General features: G+C 41.8%; 2 protein-coding genes across 3 annotated transcripts in view; one reads left to right on the forward strand and one right to left on the reverse strand.

Annotated features, from left to right (window-relative positions):
* The window catches only part of TMEM39A (transmembrane protein 39A), a 28,629-nt gene extending 15,606 nt beyond the window's left edge, over positions 1 to 13,023 (forward strand). Inside the window, exons 5-9 of the mRNA XM_020778434.3 lie at positions 525 to 676; positions 1,238 to 1,586; positions 2,342 to 2,529; positions 8,257 to 8,377; positions 11,770 to 13,023. Coding sequence (XP_020634093.3) covers positions 525 to 676; positions 1,238 to 1,586; positions 2,342 to 2,529; positions 8,257 to 8,377; positions 11,770 to 12,003 — 1,044 coding nt within the window. The 3' untranslated portion in view covers positions 12,004 to 13,023. The remainder of the gene's footprint in view (positions 1 to 524; positions 677 to 1,237; positions 1,587 to 2,341; positions 2,530 to 8,256; positions 8,378 to 11,769) is intronic.
* An 890-nt stretch (positions 13,024 to 13,913) lies between these two features.
* LOC110070722 (uncharacterized) overlaps positions 13,914 to 23,266 on the reverse strand; it is a 37,703-nt gene continuing 28,350 nt past the window's right edge. For both annotated transcript variants that reach the window (XM_072991679.2, XM_072991680.2), the window contains 3 exons: positions 21,334 to 21,418; positions 20,882 to 20,969; positions 13,914 to 16,060 (listed from right to left, as the gene is read on the reverse strand). In XM_072991679.2, the coding sequence (XP_072847780.2) occupies positions 15,950 to 16,060; positions 20,882 to 20,969; positions 21,334 to 21,418 (284 nt within the window). In that variant the 3' untranslated portion in view covers positions 13,914 to 15,949. The remainder of the gene's footprint in view (positions 16,061 to 20,881; positions 20,970 to 21,333; positions 21,419 to 23,266) is intronic.

Genomic DNA, 23,266 nt, shown 5'->3' on the forward strand with positions numbered 1-23,266 from the left:
TGGTGGGACTCATGTTCTTTGTTAAGACCAGTTTGTAAGGTATAATATACAAAAGGTTGAGAACCTTTTTTATATTATACAAAAGGACAGGCCTCCGACACAGGTAAAACTTGAACTAGAGGAAAGATTGGTTTCTCTCTACTTCATAGAAAATGTGCATGTTGTTTCATTTAGCACTAGTCTTAGTAGATTAGTGCTAAGTGAGTAGAATCTCAGTAGATATATATATATGTTGTACTGCAGTTACCAGAATGCCATCCAGCGTGACATTTGGTTGACTGAGGATGGAGCAGGCCACGTTGTGAGAAAGTCTGTTGTAATCCTCCAGTATTACTTTTAATATTGTCCAACAAAGTAAATTTAAAAAGGAATTCAAAAAAACAAAAACAAAAACAACCTCCTTCCCTTTTTGAGCAGCAGGTGCAGCTGTACTTTTGCTGGGAATCAGAGAATCTCTGGAACATTTTATGGGTTACACAAGGAAAGGATGCAGATCTGATGATTCTCTGGGTTTGAATTTGCAGGCTTCTCAGGTGGGCACAACGTCAGTGATCCACTACATGGCACTGATTCTGGCATGGCTAGTGCTGCTGACCCTGTGTGGATGGCTCTGCTGGACTTTGGTTAATCTGTTTCGCAGCCATTCTGTCCTCAATCTCCTGTTTCTTGGCTACCCGTGAGTATCCGCTGTAATCCTGAATTAGAACAGGAAGGGCAGAATATCAGGTCCGGAGAACAAGACATGACAAAAAGGAAACTGTTGTTTGACACAGGCTAGGCAGATAATCTACTGCATTTGGAGGCACCACCTCAGTAGATGTTATGAGGGCATGTGGCTAGGGGCAGAAAGAAGCCTTTTTCAGGACCTTTTTCCCATTGTATGTGTGTTTTCATTATGTAGCTTAGGGGACCCCTATTTTGTCAACTTGGCATAAGATATGGATGAATGAGTAGGTATCAAGGTGGTAGGAGAAGAGAGAAGATCATGAGGTTTCTGAGGAGCAGGGAAACTCCTTGAAGCCTCCAAATCTACCGAATTTCTATCTGTGGTCTTGCTGCTTAATATATGGCATTAAGAGGGCTTTGCCAAAGTGAGAACCATCTTGAGGAAAGAGAGATGGATGACTCCTGGAATGGAGAATGCAATACTTCTTAGCAGGGACACTCCAATCAGGTGTTCATATTTGGAATTCATCACAGGCTGTCCTCTTACCTGATGCCTCTCCCATCTCTACAGGTTTGGTGTCTATGTCCCACTGTGCTGCTTCCATCAAGACAGCAGAACACAACCTCTTTCCACAGACTGCAGCTATTTGGTGCAGGATCAACTGATGGATGCTGGTTCCTCAGGAGCTGGTAGCCTTGTCAAGCCCAAAGACTTCATCTCTCTCCTGAGAGAGTCTCTGAAAGAACAGTTCAACAACCCTATGCCCATTCCCACGCACAGCTGCCCCTTGTCCCCAGACCTGATTCGCAACGAGGTGGAATGCCTGAAGGCAGACTTCAACCGTCGAATCAAGGAGGTTCTATTCAATTCCCTCTTCAGTGCCTACTATGTGGCATTCCTGCCACTGTGCTTTGTGAAGGTAGCTGTTGTCTGACTCCTCTGCTATTGCTGCTGCCACTGCTGCCGGCTCCTAAATCTTGCCTGTGGATTGTTGGCACAATGGATTTCTGGTTAATTCCCCTTTTCTCTGTCTCCCCTTTGGCAGCCTGGATGGCGGAGCGTAACTGCATCTGGAGTGCACTAGTATTGCTCCTGGTTGGCGGATAGGTATTGCCATACATGTAGTGCCCCTGTGGTTCCCCTACTCCTTTTTCTCCATCCCTTCTACTAACCCTGTCCTCTTTCCTAGCCAGCTATAACACCATTATATTTTTGTGCTTTAAGATAGCATTTAATACCAAATTTAAACCCTGATTTGACACTGTCTGGGATGCCAGTACTAAGCCTTTGAATTAATCTGTTTAGAGAATGGGGGGAGTTACAAGAAATCTCAGATACAGTGTAGATCACTGAAGTGGTGCCAGGCTGGTGCATCTATAATCAGTTCTGTTTCTCTCTTGACCTGAGCAGAAAGCTTCTGTGGGCTTGTTCTTTAGTGCCAGTATGGTGTAGTGCCACTGTAGTGCACATGTTCCAGAGAACGCAGTGACTCACATGTAGTTGCTGTTTGAGGGGATGTGCAGACATTTGTGGCATGCCAAGGAGAAAGACTTAAAGGGGTTCTAGCATTGCAGTGCATAGGCAGCTGCTTAAATATGTGGCTGTAGAACACCCTTCCTCTGCTTTTGAGATCTTTGATGGGCTGCTATTAACTTGCTGTCTGATTTTTTGCAGAGCACCCAGTACTACGACATGCGCTGGTCCTGTGAACACCTCATCATGGTGTGGATCAATGCTTTTGTCATGCTCACCACACAGCTACTTCCTCCCAAGTATTGCGACTTGCTACACCGATCAGCTGCCCACTTGGGCAAATGGCAGAAGCTGGAACACGGTTCATATAGCAATGCCCCCCAGCACATGTGAGTGTGATCTCAAAGCATTATTGTCAGGGGTCATGGGATAAAAAAGAACTGGAAGTATTTAAATGCTTTCCTTGGATGCAAGACTGTTTTGTTCATGTCAGTATTAGTCAGCGACTTAGTTGGATGATATATCTTCCTTTAGAGAACACATTGTCATGAGATGTAATTTGTGCAGACTTATCTGATACTTTGTTTGCATGATTTATTGTGTTACTGACAGATATCCTTTTCTAATTCTCTTATCAATGTAAGGGGATGTTATCTACACATGATGGAGGAGGGCAAAGACCAATAACAGAATAGTCTTAAACTCTTTAACAAACTGATCCTCTGTACATGTTTCCAAGTAAACCTTCTTTCCATTCCAGTTGGGGTGGTCTAGTGCCTACATTTTGGGCGGAAAAGTAGGTTCAGCCCAGATAAGGTTGTGGTTCCTATATTCTAGGGACTCAGCAGGTTTGCAGAGAAAGAGGGGTCTTTATGTTTTGGCAAACCTTTTGTAATTGAAACAGAATTGCTGGATGCGAAGACTTCACTTTTCTCCTTAGGTGCAATCCTTGGTGTGCTTGCTGGCATATAAATCCCACTCTGTTCTGTTGAGCTCAGTCCCGAGGGAAGGCAATCATCCTGGTGCAAATACAGAAATAAATTCTAACAGAACCCAGTCACGCATGCTTCTGAGTAGACATGGGAAGGACTGGACTATTCGTGTCTGACTTCACCTGCATACATTTGCAAACAATCCAGTCCCTTTTCCCTGAGCTCTGGGCATTGTCTGTTCAGCTGCACTGAGCATGAAGTGACTTGGGAAACTCATATCAATGGCAGCAATCCTACCTACTGTCCTGTCTCTGCACCACATTTGGGAAAGCTGGGGGGAGGAAATGAGTGTTCCTCAGAGTACTAGCCAGGCAAGGTACTCAGCGTTCCTCTGTCATCTCTGGCCATTTACAACCTTCCTTTTTACAGCACATGTGGGGAGGCTTGGCTCACTGGAGCACTAGATAGCAAAGGTGCTCCAAATAGCCATCTCCAGCTTGGAGGGATGGGTAGTAGAGATTGAGGTGTTCGTATACGAATACCCGCCCCACGGGTGGACATATACCCCTGCACGGGGTCCAGCCCCCTGGGACCAGATCACCCATCCATGCCGCAGGCTCTGTGCTCCCTTCCTATCGCTCCACAACTTGCAGTCGGCGAGCCACTCTTCAACCTGGCAGGGAGGCTTGTTGTCCCGCCTCCTGTCAGGAGTAGCTAATGGGCCACGAGTTCCACAGCAGTAGGGAGCATGGAGCCTGCAGCAACAGCAGACGGTGAGTTTGTCAACCTGTGGACACCCATCTTCTAATGGATAGCTATTGTTTTGTTTTCATGAGCATCAGATTCTTCCAGAATGCAATGTGTAGGATCCCTTCAACCAATCCCTAGGTCCAAGCTGGAGTATGGTTTGCTCATTCCTAGTGCCAGAGGGCAATGATTACTTGTTGTAGTGAGGGACACACACACACACACTGAAGTTATATGTAACCTATCCTGGGAAGATATATCTAGCTATAACAATAATACAAATAAATTTAAATTCTATGAGAAGCAAACATATAAAACTGGCTCACATGGACTAACAAAGTAGGCTGTAAAAAGTTGTCAGGATTCTTCCACAGGGCCATTTTTGGGAGGAATTCTAGGTAGAACGTCCCTTCATATTGTTGTTGCTTCTCTTCTTCACTGTGATAGAGAATTTAAGTCATCTTTAAGGTTGGCCAGTTTAATGGATTTGCAAGACTCATGGCAAAAATATGTATTCCAGTCAGCAGCCTACAGTTACAGCATAATAATCTGTAATGTGAAGAACTCAGGACTGGCTGTTTGATTTAAATATTAGGCAAAAGCTGTTGGCATCAGACTGATGAAAGCTTCCACCTGAAGCATTCTTACCAGCAAGCAAGTTCCTTTTAAATAAGTGGCACTTGCCTCTGAGTAATCATACATAGTATTACGTCCTTAGCTGTCTTACCAAACATATGGCAAAGGTTTTGGGATTCAAGCAATTAATGGATAATAGCATAATTAACATTTGATTGTCTAAAAACAATACTCCCTGTTGAACATATGGTAACCTAATTAAGCAGATAATAAGCAAGATTTTTCATCTTATTGAAGCATAATAGATTCAAAATGGATTCAAGTGAATGGAACAGAAATGTGCCTATTCTGAATGGGGTATGGTTCCTTGCCAGGTGGTGGGCCTGGTCTCTGGATCAGCCTTTCCTTCCCATTTTTCATTCAGTACTTTCTCTTTTTCATCTGCAACAGTTTCTGCCCATCCCCTCTCCCTCCTCTGATGGTTCTATAATGACAGGCCTGAAGTGTTGCCTGGAATGGCTCATACAGCAAAGGACAGTACATTCCTTCTGATACCCAGTTGGAAAAGGATGCCATCTCTTACGTTATTCTTCTGGGTCTCAAAATGCATTGACACGAGCATGAGAGTTTTATGCACTCAGGATTTTATTTCTCATACCATTGGAAGGGCTTCCATGTGCATTTTTCCCCAAAGAGAGTTTGTCTGGCAAAATGAACTCCCATGTTTCTACTGTGTGCAAATAGTTCGTGCCAAACAGGCCTTCCTCAGACTTTGCTTTCTTTGTTTTAATTTTCAAAACTATATTTTTTTGACGTTTAGCACAAATTTGCAACTTGGCCAGTAATGTCTTCAATCTGAGTATAATACCCACATTTAGAGATGGATGTGAATCAGAAAAACTGATTTGTTGTGATTTGCCAAGGTCAACGAATCACAATTTCTAATTGATTCATCAGTTCATTTTTATCTTTAAAACCCTATTAAATGGCCCTCCAAGCAGCTAAAGGCACCAAATTTGCTAGGAAGCTTCCTCTAACTCTCCTCTACAACTGCTCCACATTTGGTGGATTTGGGGGATTTTGAACTTCCAAGTGGGTGTTCAAAGAGGACCCCCCAGGAAAGTTCTCTCTAGGCACCTAGAGACCCCAAAATCACAGAGAAGGTTCTAATAACTCTCATCTGCAATCCCTCCAAGTTTTGGTAGATTGGGTTTCAGACATCCAAGTTATACATCCACAAAGTGTGTCCCTCCAGAAAAGTGCCCTTTTTGCAGCTGGCTTGGGGAAACCTAATATTCCCCAAACTTGAACAGATTGTAGTGGAGAGTCTTGGGAAGCTTCTCTGTGATTTTGGTTCTCTAGGTTCCGGGGGGGGGCTCTCTTTGTGGGTGTATAATGAATTTTTGAAACCCACTCGTCACCAAACTTAGAGCGATTGTAGAGGAGAGTCAGGGGAAGCTTCCCTACAATGTCAGTGTCTCTAGGTGTCGGGGATCTGTTTTATAGCCAAACAAATCTAAAATCGCTAAACATTTGTTGATTCGTATTCATTGGGGGCATTGATTCATACAAATGCAAATAAACGAATTAGCATTTTTGGAATGAATTTGGCAATTCATTTTTTAATTTGTGCCCATTTCTACCCACAATCATAGCCTTACTAACTGCAGTCGGAATAGTGAGAAGACTGCTGAGACTCTCCTTGCTACAAAGAATACCTCTGCAGCATTCCTTGGGTGAAGAGAAGTGTTCTGTCCAGCAGTGGAGGGTTGTGATAGTTTTTCTGCTTGTAGGCATGCTTGCCTACTTAAGCAGCCTTGTGTTCTATGTCTTTCCCTACCCAGTGGAGTTTTCAGGAAGTTTCTAATGCACTGTAAAGGATATGACTTCTCTGAACTTCGTATGCTTTCTATTTAGCATGTCTCCACTAGATAGTAGTGTTTATAAATAGCAAATCCTCAACACATCTTACAGAATTACCCAAGATACATAACTCCTTCTTTGTCCCATATTTTGCATTCCAGAGTCTTGTGATTATAACTGTCTACAAATATAAACATCCAGTCTTGCTTGCATATTGTCCTCTTCTTTGCTTCCATTTCTGCCAAGGACCAACTTTTTTCTTTCCATAATTGGATACATTAAGTCTGGACCGTTTTAATTTTTTTATAGGGAGCTCAGAAAAGTCTCCCTTTACTACATACTTTTAAGTGGAAGGCCCTAGTGTTCTGGTGTCTTTCTGTTAAAGGCACAACAGTGGGTAAAGTTGTTGGCCTGCAATTTCAAGCATGCTTAACCAGTATAGCCAATAGCAAGGAATGCTGGGTGTTGCAGTACAACACCAGGAGGTGTTCATTATGCCCACTCATGGTTCAAGGCGTGCTTCTGTTCTTGTTCTTGGAGGGTACTTCAGTTTTTCTTCTAGAGCAGTGATTGTCTTAATCTCTACCAGCAGAAACAGCAAAGGCTCCTGTGGTGGCCCACGGACTTAGAATCATAGAAAAGTGAGGTTGGAAGGGGCCTCCAAGGACATTTAAGTCCAAGCCCCTGCTCAATGCAGGAATACAATCAAAGCATATCTGCCAGGCGATTATCCAAGTTTCTCTTGAATGCCTCCAGTGTTGGAGCAGTCACCAGCTCCTGAGGTAACTGGTTCCACTGTCGTACTGTTCTAACAGTTAGGAAGTTTTTCTTGATATTCAACCGAAATCTTGCTTCCTTTAACTTGAACTCATTGTTGCATGTCCTGCACTCTGGGATGATCGAGAACAGACCTTGCCCCTCTTCTGTATGACAGCCTTTCCGATATTTGAAAAGTGCTATCATATCACCCCCTCAGTCTTCTTTTCTCAAAGCTAAACATATCAAATCCTTTCAGCCTTTCCTCATAAGGCCTCGTTTCCAGCCCCCTAATCATCCTTGTCGCCCTCCTCTGAACTTGTTCCAATTTCTTAGCATCCTTCTTGAAGTGTGGTGTCCAGAACTGGACACAATTATTCAAGGTGAGGCCTAACCAGTGCTGAATAGAGGGGGACTAGCACCTCGCAGGATTTGGAAACTATACTTCTGTTAATGCAGCCTAAAATAGCATTTGCCTTTTTTTGTAGCCACATCACACTGTTGGCTCATAGTTAGCTTATGATCTACAACAACTCCAAGATCTTTCTCGCTCATAGTTTTGCTGAGCCAAGTATCCCCCATCTTGTAACTGCAATTGGTTTCTTTTTCCGACGTGCAGTACTTTGCAATTCTCCCTGTTGAATTTCATTCTGTTGCTTTCAGCCCAGTGCTCCATCCTATCAATTTTGTTTCTCTCTTCTAGGGTATTAGCTATTCCGCCCAATTTGGTATCATCTGCAGATTAGACAAGCATTCCCTGCATTCCCTCATCTAAGTCATTAATAAAAATATTGAAGAGCACCAGGCCCAGGACTGAGCCTTGGGGTACCCCACTTGTTACCTCCTCCCAGTTAGAGAAGGACCCATTAATCATCACCCTCTGAGTACGATTTTGTAGTCAATTGTGTATCCACCCGGCACTTGATCAATGCAGCCCACACCTAGTTAGCTTGCTAATCAGGATATCATGGGGCACTTTGTCAATGGCTCTATGATTCTGTGATAAAATGATTCACAAATGTGGGCTGACCTTGGTATCCAAGACAAAATATGTGATTGCTTAAACTCCAACCCCATCTGCATAAGTCTGAACATTTTATTTGGAAGCAAATTTAATTTCTAAGGAAACCAGAACTGAATATATGGTGCTTAAATATTAGCAGCTGTATTGTGATTTTAAAAAATGAAATACACTACCTGGCTGGCTTTCTGATGTTCATTAAAAGTCTTTCTTATGCACAGCTGGTCTGAGAACACAATATGGCCGCAGGGGGTGTTAGTGCGGCATAGTCGATGCCTCTACAAAGCAGTTGGGCCTTACAATGTTGCGGTGCCTTCAGACGTTTCCCATGCCCGCTTTTATGTAAGTACAGTTTACAAATTGTCTGTTAGTTTAAAAAAAACCATATTTACCCATTGCCTTGATTCAAACTATTTTTGTTCTAATAATAGAATTAACTTCCCATCCCCTGCTGTTCATTTCATAGTTGCACAATTGCCTTCTCCCTCTGGTAGTTTCCATATTTATTTATTTATTTATTTATTTATTTATTTATTTATTTATTTATTTATTTATTTATTTATTTATTTATTTATTTATTTATTTATACCCCACCTATCTAGTCATTTCGACCACTCTAGGCGGCTTACAACATAAAGCATAACAAGTTCAAGAAAAATTTATAACAAATTAATTAATTAAATGATTCTGAAGATGGGAAAAATACAAAATAAATCAAATAAAGAGAGAAAAAAAAAGGAAAGAGGACAGGAATTAACTGGAAGGGAAGGCCTGCCTATACATCCATGTTTTTAGTTGGTTCTTAAAAGTACCCAGCGCGGGTGCAGCGTGAATCTCCGGAGGTAGGTTATTCCAGAGGCGAGGAGCCACCGCCGAGAAGGTCCGGTTTTTAGTTCTTTCCTTCTGGGCCTCCCTCGGCGTCAGGCTCCTCAGCCTCACCTCCTGGCTCTCGCGGGTGACACGGGTAGAGCTAGTTGGGAGCAAGCGTTCCGCCAAGTATCGAGGTCCTAAACCGTTTAGGGCTTTATATGTAAGCATTAACACTTTGAAGTCAGTGTGGAAACGGATGGGCAGCCAGTGTAGCATGGCCAGAGTAGGAGAGATATGTTGGTATTTTCTCAAATACTCAAAGCTACAGATGTTTAAGTAAAGGTAAAGGTTCCCATTGACATTTAGTCCAGTCGTGTCCGACTCTAGGGGGCGGTGCTCATCCCCATTTCCAAGCTGTAGAGCCGGCGTTTGTCCAAAAAGTTTCCGTGGTCACGTGGCCAGCGCGACTAGACATGGAAAGCCATTACCTTCCCACCAAGGTGGTACCTATTTACTCGCATTTTAACATGCTTTCGAACTGCTAGGTTGGTAGGAGCTGGGACAAGCGACCGGAGCTCACTGTGTCGCGTGGATTTGATCTTACGACTCCTGATCTTCTGACCTTGCAGCACAGAGGCTTCTGCAGTTTAGCCTGCAGCACCACCATGTCCCTGTAATAAATACAGATGCTTAGAGATGCTTTAACTAATAATAATTCAGATGTAGAGGATTGTGCTTGCTCTACACATGCTTTTAATGAAAGGTCTAAAGTGTGGCAACCCAATTGTTGACTGGGGCCAGTTATAGAGACCACATCTTTGCTGCCCTTCCATGAACATGCAAAGACCTTTCTCTTCAAGCAAGCTTTCCTGAAGTGGTTGGCTGCCTGAGTGGGCTTTTTAAGGGAATTGTCATGCCTTACTGTGTTTACTATTTCTCAGAGTGGCCTTTGTTTGATCTTTTTTAGTATTTGTATATTTATTATTTTTCGCTTCAAATAGTATATTTTAATGATCTCAGTCACCTTGGGTTCTTTTTAAGGAGAAAGGCAGAATAAAAACATTATAAACAAACAATCAGATAAATGCCTTAATAGAGCAGGGCTAGCCAAGAATCATCATCTCTACTCTTAGTCCCCATATAAATACAGTTCAGTGTGGCTGGATCTCCAAATGCGTACATAGATGTGTGCACGCACATATTTATTTGCTGAATATTTTAAAGAAAGATCCTTAGATTGTCCATTAATATAGTGGACCTCTATTCTCATAGTTAAATACCGTTCCCTGAAAATAAGACCTAACCTGAAAATAAGCCCTAATACGATTTTTCAGGATGCTTGTAATATAAGCCCTACCCCAAAAGTAAGCCCCAGTTAAGTAAAACCCACCCTCCACCATTGTGTAGCAACCAGAAGATGACATGACTGTATTGGAATAAATGTAGATTGTTGTACATGAAAAAAATAAAACATCCCCTGAAAGTAATCCCTAATGTGTTTTTGAGCAAAAATTAATGTAAGACCCTGTCTTATTTTCGGGAAAACATGGTAGTTTTGCAAAAAATCTGTGATATAACCTATGGACTGACTGGGTTGAATCAATGGCTCTGAAAAGGTTGTGTTTGAATAGACAGTGTGTATTGTGCTATGGCACCACACATGCATGGAATCCAGTATGGGGAATATTCTCAATTTTCATTTAATAGCAAAAGTACAGAAGTGGTAAATCAAATAATGTTTTACATTGTCAGGAATCTCATGGATAAGATGTAATGAGGCTTACTTCCATATAAACATATAGGATTGTCACTAGACTCTGTAAAGTTTTTCCTCTTTGCGACAAAATTTGCAAGTTGGGTCTAATTTTCACTGTTTATTTTCATTAGAAATATGAAAGCCAACTAGAAATCAATGGCAAGACTTAAATTTTAAATATATGGTGCTACATCTGAGGATGTTAACGTAAGATACGTACATAAACAGTCGGGTCCAAGCTACTTGAAAGACCTCATCTCCCTTTATGAGCATGCCTGGCTTTTAAAATCATCAAAGGAAAGCCTTTCCTTTGGCATCCCTACCTTACAGGTGTAAGAACACGAAAGAGAGCTTTTTCTGTTGCTGGTTGTGGGATTTCCTCGGGAGGTCCAGCTGGCCCCTCTGATTGCAGTCTTTCCACAAGCAGGCAACATCTTTCTCTTCAGGAAGGCTTTCTCTTTGTAACTGGCTGCCTAGGAGGGGGTGGTGAAAATGAGGCTAATATAGTTTTAAAAAATTTAAATATTTTTAGATTTAACATTGTAAGCCACTTTGGGTCCTTTTGAAAGAAAAAGGTCAGATATATTTTTAATAAATAATAAAGTGAAATATGGTAGTACAGTGGTGCCCCACTTGGCGACGACCCCGTTAGATGACAAAATTGCTTTACGATGAGTTTTTTGCGATCACTATTGCAACCGCAAAACGATGGTTCCTATGGTTTTTTTCCCTTGACGTCGATTAGGTGCCTGCTTCGTGAACTGTTTGTTCGCAATACGATTTTTCCGGCTCCGCAAAATGGCTTCCCTTCGTAAAATGGCTTCCTTCCCTTCGCAAAAATGGCTGTTTTCTGGACCCTGTTTCAGAAGACAGCGATTTTAAGCAGCTGATCGGCGGTTCTCTATGGGTGATCTTCCCCATTGGAACGCATTAACCGGTTTTCAATGCATTCCTATGGGTTTTTTTGCTTGACGACGATTTTGCTTAACAGCGATTTTCCTGGAACAGATTATCGTCATCAAGCGGGGCACCACTGTATCTTGTTTGTCCAGTTGTTCTGTAGCTTCCGTTGTAGTTGTTTAATTCCTCCTCTCCCTATGCTAAAGGTATTTTTATGAGTCAGCCATCTTCTTGTTTAAATGGTAAACTCTTTTTCTTCTTTCTGTAGTTTCTCTTTCACCGTCCATTACGGCTCCTCAACCTGCTGATTCTCATCGAAGGAAGTGTGGTTTGCTATCAGCTCTACTCACTCCTTCGCTCGGAGAAATGGAACCACACCCTCTCCATGGCCCTAATACTCTTCTGCAATTACTATGTCTTATTTAAACTCCTGCGGGACCGAATAGTATTGGGCAGAGCATATTCGTATCCTCTCAACAGTTATGGGTTAAAAGCCCATTAATCAATCACTTGAGGAAGGGAAGGATATTTTCATACAGTTCTATTTTTTTCCTTGCAACTGTTTATAAATATTTAAAAAAATATTTTATATTTTGTATACTACTGGGGTTTTTTTGTGTGTGGGTTAGGGAAGGGCCCAGTGACAATTAAATGTCACTTTATAAACAAGGTGTTATTTTATATAAAGAAATCATTGTGTATATACTGTATATCAATATATACCTATGTGAAGCAAGAGAGTTGTATGTGTGGTCACTCCATCTGCTCCGAATTAACCAGTTCGGCATCCCTGGCAAGTTCTAGCTCTTTGTACAGAGAACCATTTTCTATGCTAAGGTGCCTTCACATAAGACCATACCTCAAAGGGAGACAGTGAAATGTATTCAAATGCATGCTGCAGCTGTGGCCTGGAAAGGAGCAAAGGGGACATGCCGTGAACTGACTGGCCGGATGGGGGAAGAGAAGGGCAGACATTAAGAGCCTGGAAACAGCTTGTTAAATACTAAACTAATTATTTTGGAGACTAGTTGGAGAAAAGCCTCCAACAAAATATATCTCATGAGGATTACATCTTTTTTAAAAGTAACAATAGTGTGTGTGGGGGGGGGTTGTCATTGACAATTATATTTTGATACGCTGTCTTCAGGGAGCACTCCCCCTCTCAAAAGGCACCTGTTGCTCCCACTGAAGACTACTTTTGGCCCTGTGTATGTATTTGGATTATATCACCCAGAAGCAATGGCAGTCAAGAGTCCGTGGTATTTTTCAGGGCTTCTGAACGTCGTAGCTTAAAACAGGATCCCCCAGTGGTGGGGACTGTTGCTCTATAGAGAGTCCATAACTATTTGACCATTTCTGATGACATTTTCTTAGCAAACCACTAAAGACGTTTCTGACTAAAACTATAGCCATAGTGAGAGCTGTCAACTCCATTCCCATTTCCCACGCAGACAGCGAGGTCTTTGGCTCACAGGGACCAGTTTATATTGCACTTTCCCACAACTAAAAAAAAAAAAAAGAACTGGCTTCTCTCTCCCATGGGTAATGTTTGAACACTGTTATCAAGAACCAGCAGCCTCTAGACTTCTCTGGAATGATTCACATTCTGTTTCCATAAATCTCTCTATAAACATTTCCAAAGAGGGAGCTTTTTGGTTAGCCTTGCTGTAGCTATATTAACCTTTGGTACTTTAAATACTAGCAAGCTTATTATATTGCAAATTTGGTTTTCTTTACTTGATGTAATGAAGTGGGTTCTAGTTATGTGTCTTTTTGATGGTTCTTTTCTTGGAAGTTCTTTTTCTTTTATGCTTTTAAATCATGTTTTAATTTGTTTTTATTTCTCTGCTTATCATAGAATGCTTATGTGCATTTTGCTCCAGATAACTTCAGTAGAGGCTGCTCGTTTTCCTCACAATAACATTTTTCAAAAATTATCCAAGAAGAGACTAAAGCCAGTCTGTGTGTGTTTTTGTTTGAATTAGTGGGGCTGTCCTGTCAACTTGGTGGTGGGTGCAACAGGAAATGGTCACTATGACCTGAAGAGGAAGAGACCAGGGAAAAGAAGAGGTTCTAAACAAGATTGCACTTTCAGTCAAAACCTCTGAGTGTCATCCTAAGAAATTGAAAGTGGTGTACAAAATGAGCACCCTTGTATAGAGCTAGTGTTGGTGGTATGGTGCATGGGTGTCACTTTCCCTAAAGGTAATGAAATGAGATCCTATGTTTAAGAATAAACATATTTTTCAGGCATGTTGTATTCCATCATCTCCAGCTAACAACTGCAGTATGTGATTTGTGGCCCATCTAAAAAAAAAGTTCAAGGTAAGCGATATTTTATAGCAACAAGCTTAACGTCTTAGAAGGATCCAGTAACAAATGTGCTAAAAGTCAACCTTATAAATCCCATGGTGGGGTTCTCAGAATGAATTATTTAATTAGCACACTGATAATACTCATTTTGCAAATGTTTTCCATTTTCAGTTTTAGACAGTGATAACACTGGATTAATTTTCTGAACTTCCTAAAATTTTACACTAAAAATTAATTTTTAAACCTACTGTTTCAAGCTCCACCATGCCCTTGTTCTTTCCACTAGCCATTGCAGCCCAAAAGACTGCTCTGTATTTTAGTAGGGGAAAAAGGGAATGAGTGGTTTCTAAAAGAACATGGCAGTAAAACATTGGATACATTAGAATGTTAGTCACTGATATTCCATTATGGTAGCACAGATGGTGTGCACAAGCTTCCAGTTGTAACTCTTAAAATAGCAATTTCCCTTAAATGTTATGTGAACTGTTTTGGAAACATGACAGTGTGTAGTTATTTCAGGGATTGGTGATAGTTAAGAGATGGGGGTATTCGTATACAAAAATCCCCCCCCCCAGGTGCAGATAATGAGGGTCCGACTCCCTGGGACCAGACCATTCACTCACAATTCAGCCGCTGTGGCAAACTCCACACGCCATTCCTATCACTCCAGAGTTCGCGATCGGTGAGCCACTCTGCAACCTTGCAGAGAGGCTTGTCATCCCGCTTTTTGCCAGGAGTGGCTAATCCATCACGAGCTCTGGAGTGACAGGAACAGCGCACAGAGCATGCGGCAGCGACAGAATTATGAGTGGATGGTCTGACCGCAGGGGGGCCGGACCCTCATTATCTGCACCTGTGGGGGGATAGTCGTATACACATACTCCCATCTCTAATGATAGTGTGCTGTGAACTGCAGTGTACAAATGCAATTCCCTGTAAGATGCAGGGGATTTTTAAAGGGCCCCAATGGCAAGGCAACAGCTTCTGCTCTCAACTGAAAGGACTTAAGAGATAATCACCTCCCTCTCCACATGTGAATGAATGGCAGCCGTACATGAAAAACAAGAGTACAGTGACACTCAAGAAGAGGATGGGGATTAAGCTTAGTTCTACCCAATTCTCCCAGGGCCAGGCTGTATTCTTTTTATATTGTCCCACAGAGCAAGATAGGCAGGGGAAAAGAACATTATTGGCAGTGGTCTCGTTCTTTAGAGCAGCTATTCTCAATCTTTACTTGGCCACGACCATAAACACAATCTGAAATACAGGTTTCTGAATTAAGATTGTATAAATTGCATATAATGGTGTGTGAAGAACTGCTTCCACTCTGTAGCCCCCTTCAAATGTGTGTGGGGGCATATGACCCCCTCCCATTGAGAATGACTGTTTTAGGGATAGCCTATAAATCACAAAATGCTGGATTATATTTGTTATATGTGCTTGAGTGCAGCAGAATGGTAAATAACTAAAATGTAGTTCACTTCCCAAACATGCCAAAGTAAAAATACAAAATATAATCAAATAAAATGCTTAAGATAGCAACCTAACAAAGAACTGATTCTGCAAAGAGATTCTGTCTTGAAAAACATATTAGAGCTGAATATCTTCCTGTTTCAGCCTTAAGGCAGGCTGTTTTCCCCATTTCATCTCTCCAGTGGTTTCTGTTAAGTGTACCTATATTGCCTTTTCAATACATCTTAGGATACAAACCCGTGACACTCCATTCTGTAACCTAAGTGAGAACTTAACCCAAAAATAAACTGTGTTGAGTTCCAAGGGCCTTAAAACAGACATTTCTGTAGCCATATGTAGATGTGTTTATTGAGCTCTTGGCTACATCCATTAGGCTTGGAAGGCTGCATCTTCAACTGGCCTCAGCCCCCCTATAGTATATCTCCCTTCTGAGTAATACACTTCTGACAGCAAACAGAAGGGAACTCAAATTTCTGTGGGGAAAACAGGAGCTGATTGAATGTTGCTACAATATCCACAACACTTTGTGCATTATTCTTTTGATTTATGCTGAACGAAGCAATTTAGATTAATATGTAAATAGGGGAAGATGTGTTAATTCAAACTGTAAGAACTATTTGTTTTCAGGTTTGACTGAAGCTAGAATTTTGGAGCTGGCCCTATTATCCAATGATGTCATAATAAATGACAGGTTTTACTGTTGTGTCACGAAATTTCTCCAAGTGAAGTCCAATACGAAACAACAAAGCTTCATCCCACCATTTTGCCATAATCTGTAAGAAAAAAAAGAAGTACAAGATAATGAGAGAAGGAATATTTGGTGAAACAGACAGAGGATATGGACAGTCACTGCTGTTCTGGCTAAACCAACCACCAGAAAGGACACTCAAGTTAAAGGAAAAGGGAATATTGGAGAAATAGGCAACTGTGGAATCAAGTCTACCTGCAGTCATTCAGGAAAAAAAAATTGGCTGAAAGTTCTGTAGGGGTTTGCATAACAGGACTATTTTTGAAACCGGCCCTTTTCCTAGACATTGTGAAAGCCACATGAACTATAATGGCCAAAATTCTGTACAGTGGTTCCCAACTTCGGATCTCCAGATAGTTTTGGACTTGAAACTTTCAGAAGCCTTCATCACTAACTGGGCTCAACAGGATTTCTGGGAGTTGTAGTCCAAGAATATCTGGGTACCCAAGGCTGGTAACCACTGTTGTACTATAAATTACTCCCATGTAAGATTAATGATGTCACCAAAAGAGGGAGATTGTCAACAATTAGAATCTTCAATTTCAGGGCTTGCATTACTTGCCTACTTCTTCATGGATTGCTGCCTTGTCGTGGCGAAGGGGCTTGAGTAACTCAGAGAAACTATGGGCTATGCCGTGCAGGGACACCCAAGACGGACAGGACATAGTGGAGAGTTCCGACTAAACGCAATCCACCTGGAGTAGGAAATGGCAAGCCACTCCAGTATCTTTGCCAAGAACGCCCCATGATCAGAAACAAAAGGCTAAAAGATATGACGCTGGAAGATGGGCCCCTCAGGTCGGAAGGCGTCCAACATGCTACTGAGGAAGAGCGGAGGACAAGTACAAGTAGCTCCAGAGCTAATGAAGTGGTTGGGCCAAAGCCGAAAGGACGCTCAGCTGTGGACGTGCCTGGAAGTGAAAGGAAAATCCAATGCTGCAAAGAAAAATACTGCATAGGAACCTGGAATGTAAGATCTATGAACATTGGGAAGCTGGAGGTGGTCAAACAGGAGATGGCAAGAATAAACATTGACATCCTTGGCATCAGTGAACTAAAATGGACAGGAATGGGCGAATTCAGCTCAGATGATTATCATATCTACTATTGTGGACAAGAATCCCGTAGAAGGAATGGAGTAGCCCTCATAATCAACAAAAGAGTGGGAAAAGCTGTAATGGGATACAATCTCAAAAATGATAGAATGATGTCAATACGAATCCAAGGCAGACCATTCAACATCACAATAATCCAAGTTTATGCACCAACCAGCATTGCTGAGGAGACTGAAATTGAACAATTCTATGAAGATTTACAACACCTAGAACTGACACCAAAGAAAGATGTTCTTCTCATTCTAGGGGACTGGAATGCTAAAGTAGGGAGCCAAGAGATAAAAGGAACAACAGGGAAGTTTGGCCTTGGAGTTCAGAACGAAGCAGGACAAAGGCTAATAGAGTTTTGTCAAGAGAATAAGCTGGTCATCACAAACACTCTTTTCCAACAACACAAGAGGTGACTCTATACATGGAAATCACCAGATGGGCAATATCGAAATCAGATTGATTATATTCTCTGCAGCCAAAGATGGAGAAGCTCTATACAGTCAGCAAAAACAAGACCTGGAGCTGACTGCGGTTCTGATCATCAGCTTCTCATAGCAAAATTCAAGCTTAGACTGAAGAGATTAGGAAAAACCACTGGGCCACTCAGGTATAATCTAAACCAAATCCCTTATGAATACACAGTGGAAGTAAAGAACAGATTTAAGGAACTAGATTTGGTGGACAGAGTGCCTGAAGAACTTTGGATAGAGGCTCGTAACATTGTCCAGGAGGCAGCAACGAAAACCATCCCAAAGAAAAGGAAATGCAAGAAAGCAAAGTGGCTGTCCAACGAGGCCTTAGAAATAAATAGCAGAGAGGAGAAGGGAAGCAAAATGCAAGGGAGATAGGGAAAGTTACAGAAACTTGAATGCAGACTTCCAAAGAATAGCAAGGAGAGACAAGAGGGCCTTCTTAAATGAACAATGCAAAGAAATAGAGGAAGATAACAGAAAAGGAAAGACCAGAGATCTGTTCAGGAAAATTGGACATATTAGAGGAACATTTTGCACAAAGATGAACATGATAAAAGACAAAAATGGGAGGGACCTAACAGAAGCAGAAGACGTCAAGAAGAGGTGGCAAGAATACACAGAGGAATTATATCAGAAAGATGTGGATATCCCGGACAACCCAGACAATGTAGTTGCTGACCTTGAGCCAGACATCCTGGAGAGCGAAGTCAAGTGGGCCTTAGAAAGCCTGGCTAACAACAAGGCCAGTGGAGGTGATGGCATTCCAGTTGAACTATTTAAAATCTTGAAAGATGATGCTGTTAAGGTGCTACATTCAATATGCCAGCAAGTTTGGAAAACTCAACAGTGGCCAGAGGATTGGAAAAGATCAGTCTACATCCCAATCCCAAAGAAAGGCAGTGCCAAAGAATGCTCCAACTACCGTACAATTGCACTCATTTCGCACGCTAGCAAGGTTATGCTCAAAATCCTACAAGGTAGGCTTCAGCAGTATGTGGACCGAGAACTCCCAGAAGTACAAGCTGGATTCCGAAGAGGCAGAGGAACTCGAGACCAAATTGCTAACTTGCGCTGGATTATGGAGAAAGCCAGAGAGTTCCAGAAAAATATCTACTTCTGCTTCATTGACTATGCGAAAGCCTTTGACTGTGTGGACCACAGCAAACTATGGCAAGTTCTTAAAGAAATGGGAGTGCCTGACCACTTTATCTGTCTCCTGAGAAACCTATATGTGGGACAGGAAGCAACAGTTAGAACTGGTCATGGAACAACTGAGTGGTTCAAAATTGGGAAAGGAGTACGGCAAGGCTGTATATTGTCCCCCAGCTTATTTAACTTATATGCAGAATACATCATGCGGAAGGCTGGACTGGAAGAAACCCAAGCCGGAATTAAGATTGCCGGAAGAAATATCAACAACCTCCGATATGCAGATGATACCACTCTGATGGCAGAAAGTGAGGAGGAATTAAAGAACCTTGTAATGAGAGTGAAAGAGGAGAGTGCAAAAAACGGTCTGAAACTCAACATCAAAAAAACTAAGATCATGGCCACTGGTCCCATCACCTCCTGGGAAATAGAAGGGGAAGATATGGAGGCAGTGTCAAATTTTATCTTCCTGGGCTCCATGATCACTGCAGATGGAGACAGCAGCCCTGAAATTAAAAGGCGCCTTCTTCTTGGGAGGAAAGCGATGACAAATCTGGACAGCATCTTGAAAAGCAGAGACATCACCTTGCCAACAAAAGTCCGAATAGTCAAAGCTATGGTTTTTCCTGTCGTGATGTATGGAAGTGAGAGCTGGACCATAAAGAAAGCAGACCGCCGAAGAATTGATGCCTTTGAATTGTGGTGCTGGAGGAGGCTCTTGAGAATCCCCTGGACTGCAAGGAGAACAAACCTATCAGTTCTAAAGGAAATCAACCCTGAGTGCTCACTGGAAGGACAGATCCTGAAGCTGAGGCTCCAGTACTTTGGCCATCTAATGAGAAGAAAAGACTCCCTGGAAAAGACCCTGATGTTGGGAAAGTGTGATGGCAAGAGGAGAAGGGGACGACCGAGGATGAGATGGCTGGACAGTGTCTGCGAAGCAACCAACATGAACCTGACACAACTCCGGGAGGCAGTGGAAGACAGGAGGGCCTGGCGTGCTCTGGTCCATGGAGTCACGAAGAGTCGGACACGACTAAACGACTAAACACACACACATTACTTGCCTACAAACTCATTGTGCCTGAGTTGGGTGAGCCAGTAGCAGAGTTCAATTTCCTAGAATTAGATTGCAGGCAAGCACCCAAATCTCCCTGCAAGTCACACTGCCCTTACATAGACATAATTTTGGACAATATGTAAATTCTCTGCAGAATATGGGCATTTTCCCACTTTCCTCCTATTAAAATCTATACGCTTTCAAGGATAGCCTTCCTAATACAATACATTGGAAAGCCTTTCACATTAACTGCAGCAAATATGACTCAGTATTACTTTCCATGAGGTACCCTAGTATCAGCAAAATCATTGTGCTCAGTACAATATAAAAATACCCAGTAAAGAAATGCAAGAGTTATGGACTTAAAAGGACCAGTGCCATTCCTTGTGTTAGTGACATCAATATTTGGTATTTGGCTTACTAATTTATACCCACTTCCATCTTTGAACTGCAGCCAACATCCTTGACAAGGATGGGGGAAGATGTCTGCACAAAGCTCTTCCAGCAAAATAAAATATAATCACAAAGAAAAAGCTACCTCCTGGAGTGCCACATGTGGTTACTGGCCAATAAAATGGACATACCTTTCCTATATCGTACAAATGCAGGAGCAGGTGATAACTTTATTAGATCATGTTAAAAATGAAGTAAACAACAAACAGCTGGCTTTTGATTATCATTCAGCTTCCTCAGGTTCTGCACCAAGTTCTTTGGGCAGTTCAGAAAATATTTATTAGAGTCCCAAAGTTTCATGGCTGTTGTTGGCCCAGGGTAACTTCTTGAGATTGATACAGATGCAGTCTGCAGAAGGCTTGTGGGAGGATTGTTGTATTGTTTTGGATACCACACTGCCCTTTTCTGATTTTTCCCCATATTAGCCATGAGATCTGAGACATGCAAATGAACACAGGGAGGATTCCTGATTTGTTGTACAAATTCATCCGAAAAGGAACCGAGTCTACTTTTGTTTGTTTAGCAAGGAATGTCCTCACAACATAGGATAGACCAATGAGGAAAGAACACGTGGCCACATGAGCAAAAGAGAAAGTAATATTTACCTGAAGGCTGATGGGGAGCCTTGAGGCAGTGTATCCAACTGGTACGACCAGTGATGGAATACCTGTCAAGTTGGCCAGCTGCATATATCTACGAGGATCAAAGAAGCAGAAACATGAGTTACTGGTGTTGCTAACTGCTAGGGAGAGTTCCTGAAGAAACATGGCTTCTCGCTGCAGACTGTGAGGCTGGATCACTTTCCTTTAGGTGACGCACCCATTTTTACTTGATCATTCCAGAAAGTGACCTGGCAAGGCACCAAGGACTCTTATGCAGCCAACCATTGCCAACACAACTAGGCCAAATTAAAATCAGTCACAATTTCCACACATCAGACAGTCACAGGCAAATTTTAGTAAGCTCAGCTCTGGCAAGTGAATTCTACCCTAGAGACTCATCTGCATTCTCTCTTTCTCACAGCTGTCACTTTGAAAGATACACATCTTGTTGTTACCTCATAGTCCTGAGAGTTGTAGGAACATCACTACAACCAGTCTGGAGATCAGAGCTCTGGATTCTTGGGGCACAACATGCAGTACCTTGCACACACAAAAAACAGTAATTTTAAAAATACTGTACTGATCTTTTTTCTTGAGTTTGTCTTGATTCTTACCTCTCGCAAAATACAGAACTTTATAGTAAATTAGAAAAGCTTGGAAAATGGTTTCTAAATAAGAACAATTAACTGTTTCCCACAGAACATAGTTTTAGCTGAGCTGGCTCAAAACCAAAAAAAGAATTCAGAGTTCAAAAGAAAACAAGATATAGAAGGTTTTATGAGCTAAATTTCAGAGAATCCTTGTCAACTAATTATTGAGAAGCAGTCCATAAGGAAATCACTCTTCGGGCAAGTACACTTGTTAGATCTACATTATGCATAAACCTTACTACAAAAGATGAGCCTTCATCTTATAAAGTACTGCATACCTAACTTCAAAGTTGCTATCTGGCTCAAAGAGGGTTGTCAATGTAGAACTTCCCATTGGAACAGTATATGTTATAGGAATCAAGCTCTAGGTAAACTTCCTCTTCTAACTCTGGATATGTGTGTTTACCTTATTTTTCTTTCTATAAGACGCCCCTATGTATAAGATCCCACACACACTTTTCTAACCCCAAATTAAGAAAACTTTGAGTATTCAACCTCTAGGCTCAGAACGCTCTGACATTAGGAGTCACTGTTGCATCTGAGCACTGCCTACAGGCTCCACCTCCAATGAGGTATGTTCCAATTGGTTTGTACAGCATCAGCTGACGTCAGTTACATAAGGTTCATGTTTGGAGGAAGCTAAGTCTCCTGACTGTAGGAAGCTAAGCCTCATGATTGGAGGCAACCTGTTTGCAGAGGCAAGGTATATGCCGTTTTGTTTTCTCCTCAGTTTACTTTCATGTATAAGACGACCCTCAATTTTTAGTTTAAAGATTTTAGGAAAAAGTATCATCTTGTACACAGAAAAACACGGTATATTATTCATATGCTGCCTTTCCCCCCACATATAGGAGATTCAAGGCATCTCACACCAATTAAAACTATACAATTACAGTTTTTTAAAATACCATAAAAACTATGAAAAACACTTGTCAGTATTAAAACCAAGATGAAAAGAATTTTTTAAAACATTTAAAACTCTCTAAGTTTAATAAACATCGCATTCCTGAGTCCCCCGCATATTGCTTAAAAGCCTGCCCGGAAAGGAAGGTCTTTGCCTTCCTTTTCAGGCAGGGGAGGGAGGGGGCCAGGACAGCACAGTAACCACTGAGAAGGCTCTTTTGTCCTCGCCAAACAAGCTTCAGAAGCTGGAAAAAACCAAGAGAAGGGACTCCCCAGAAGACCTTAAAAGCTGAGAAGGCTCTTTTGAGGTTATACAACCACTCAAATAACCTGGACCCAAGCTGTATAGAACTTTATAGATAATAACCAGCACTCTGAATTGGGCCCAGAAAGAGAGTGCTAGCCAGTGCAGCTGTTGTAATAAGGGAATTACAGTAGCACCTATGTTTATGAAATTAATGCATTCTACGGGACGTTACGTAAAGCGAAAAATTTGCAAACCAAAACATGGATTGCCATAGGAATGGGGGCAGTGCTATAAACCTCCAGGCACAATGTGTCCTGGGGAAACTGTCTTCGTACTCCGAAAAAAACAACAACAGGTAAACTGAGACATTATTTTCTACGGATTTCCGTTCGTAAACCAAAAATTACGTTAATCAAGGCATTCATAAACTGAGGTACTACTGTATATGTTTGCTGTATACCACACCATTCAGCAACCGGGCTGCAGCATTTTAAACCAACTTAAGTTTCTGAACACTCTTCAAAGGCAACTCCATGTACACTGTGTTGCGGTAATCTACACAGGATGTACTAACGCATGTGCAACCAT

This window comes from Pogona vitticeps, chromosome 2 (genome assembly GCF_051106095.1).
Source record: "Pogona vitticeps strain Pit_001003342236 chromosome 2, PviZW2.1, whole genome shotgun sequence".
Taxonomy (NCBI): domain Eukaryota; kingdom Metazoa; phylum Chordata; class Lepidosauria; order Squamata; family Agamidae; genus Pogona; species Pogona vitticeps.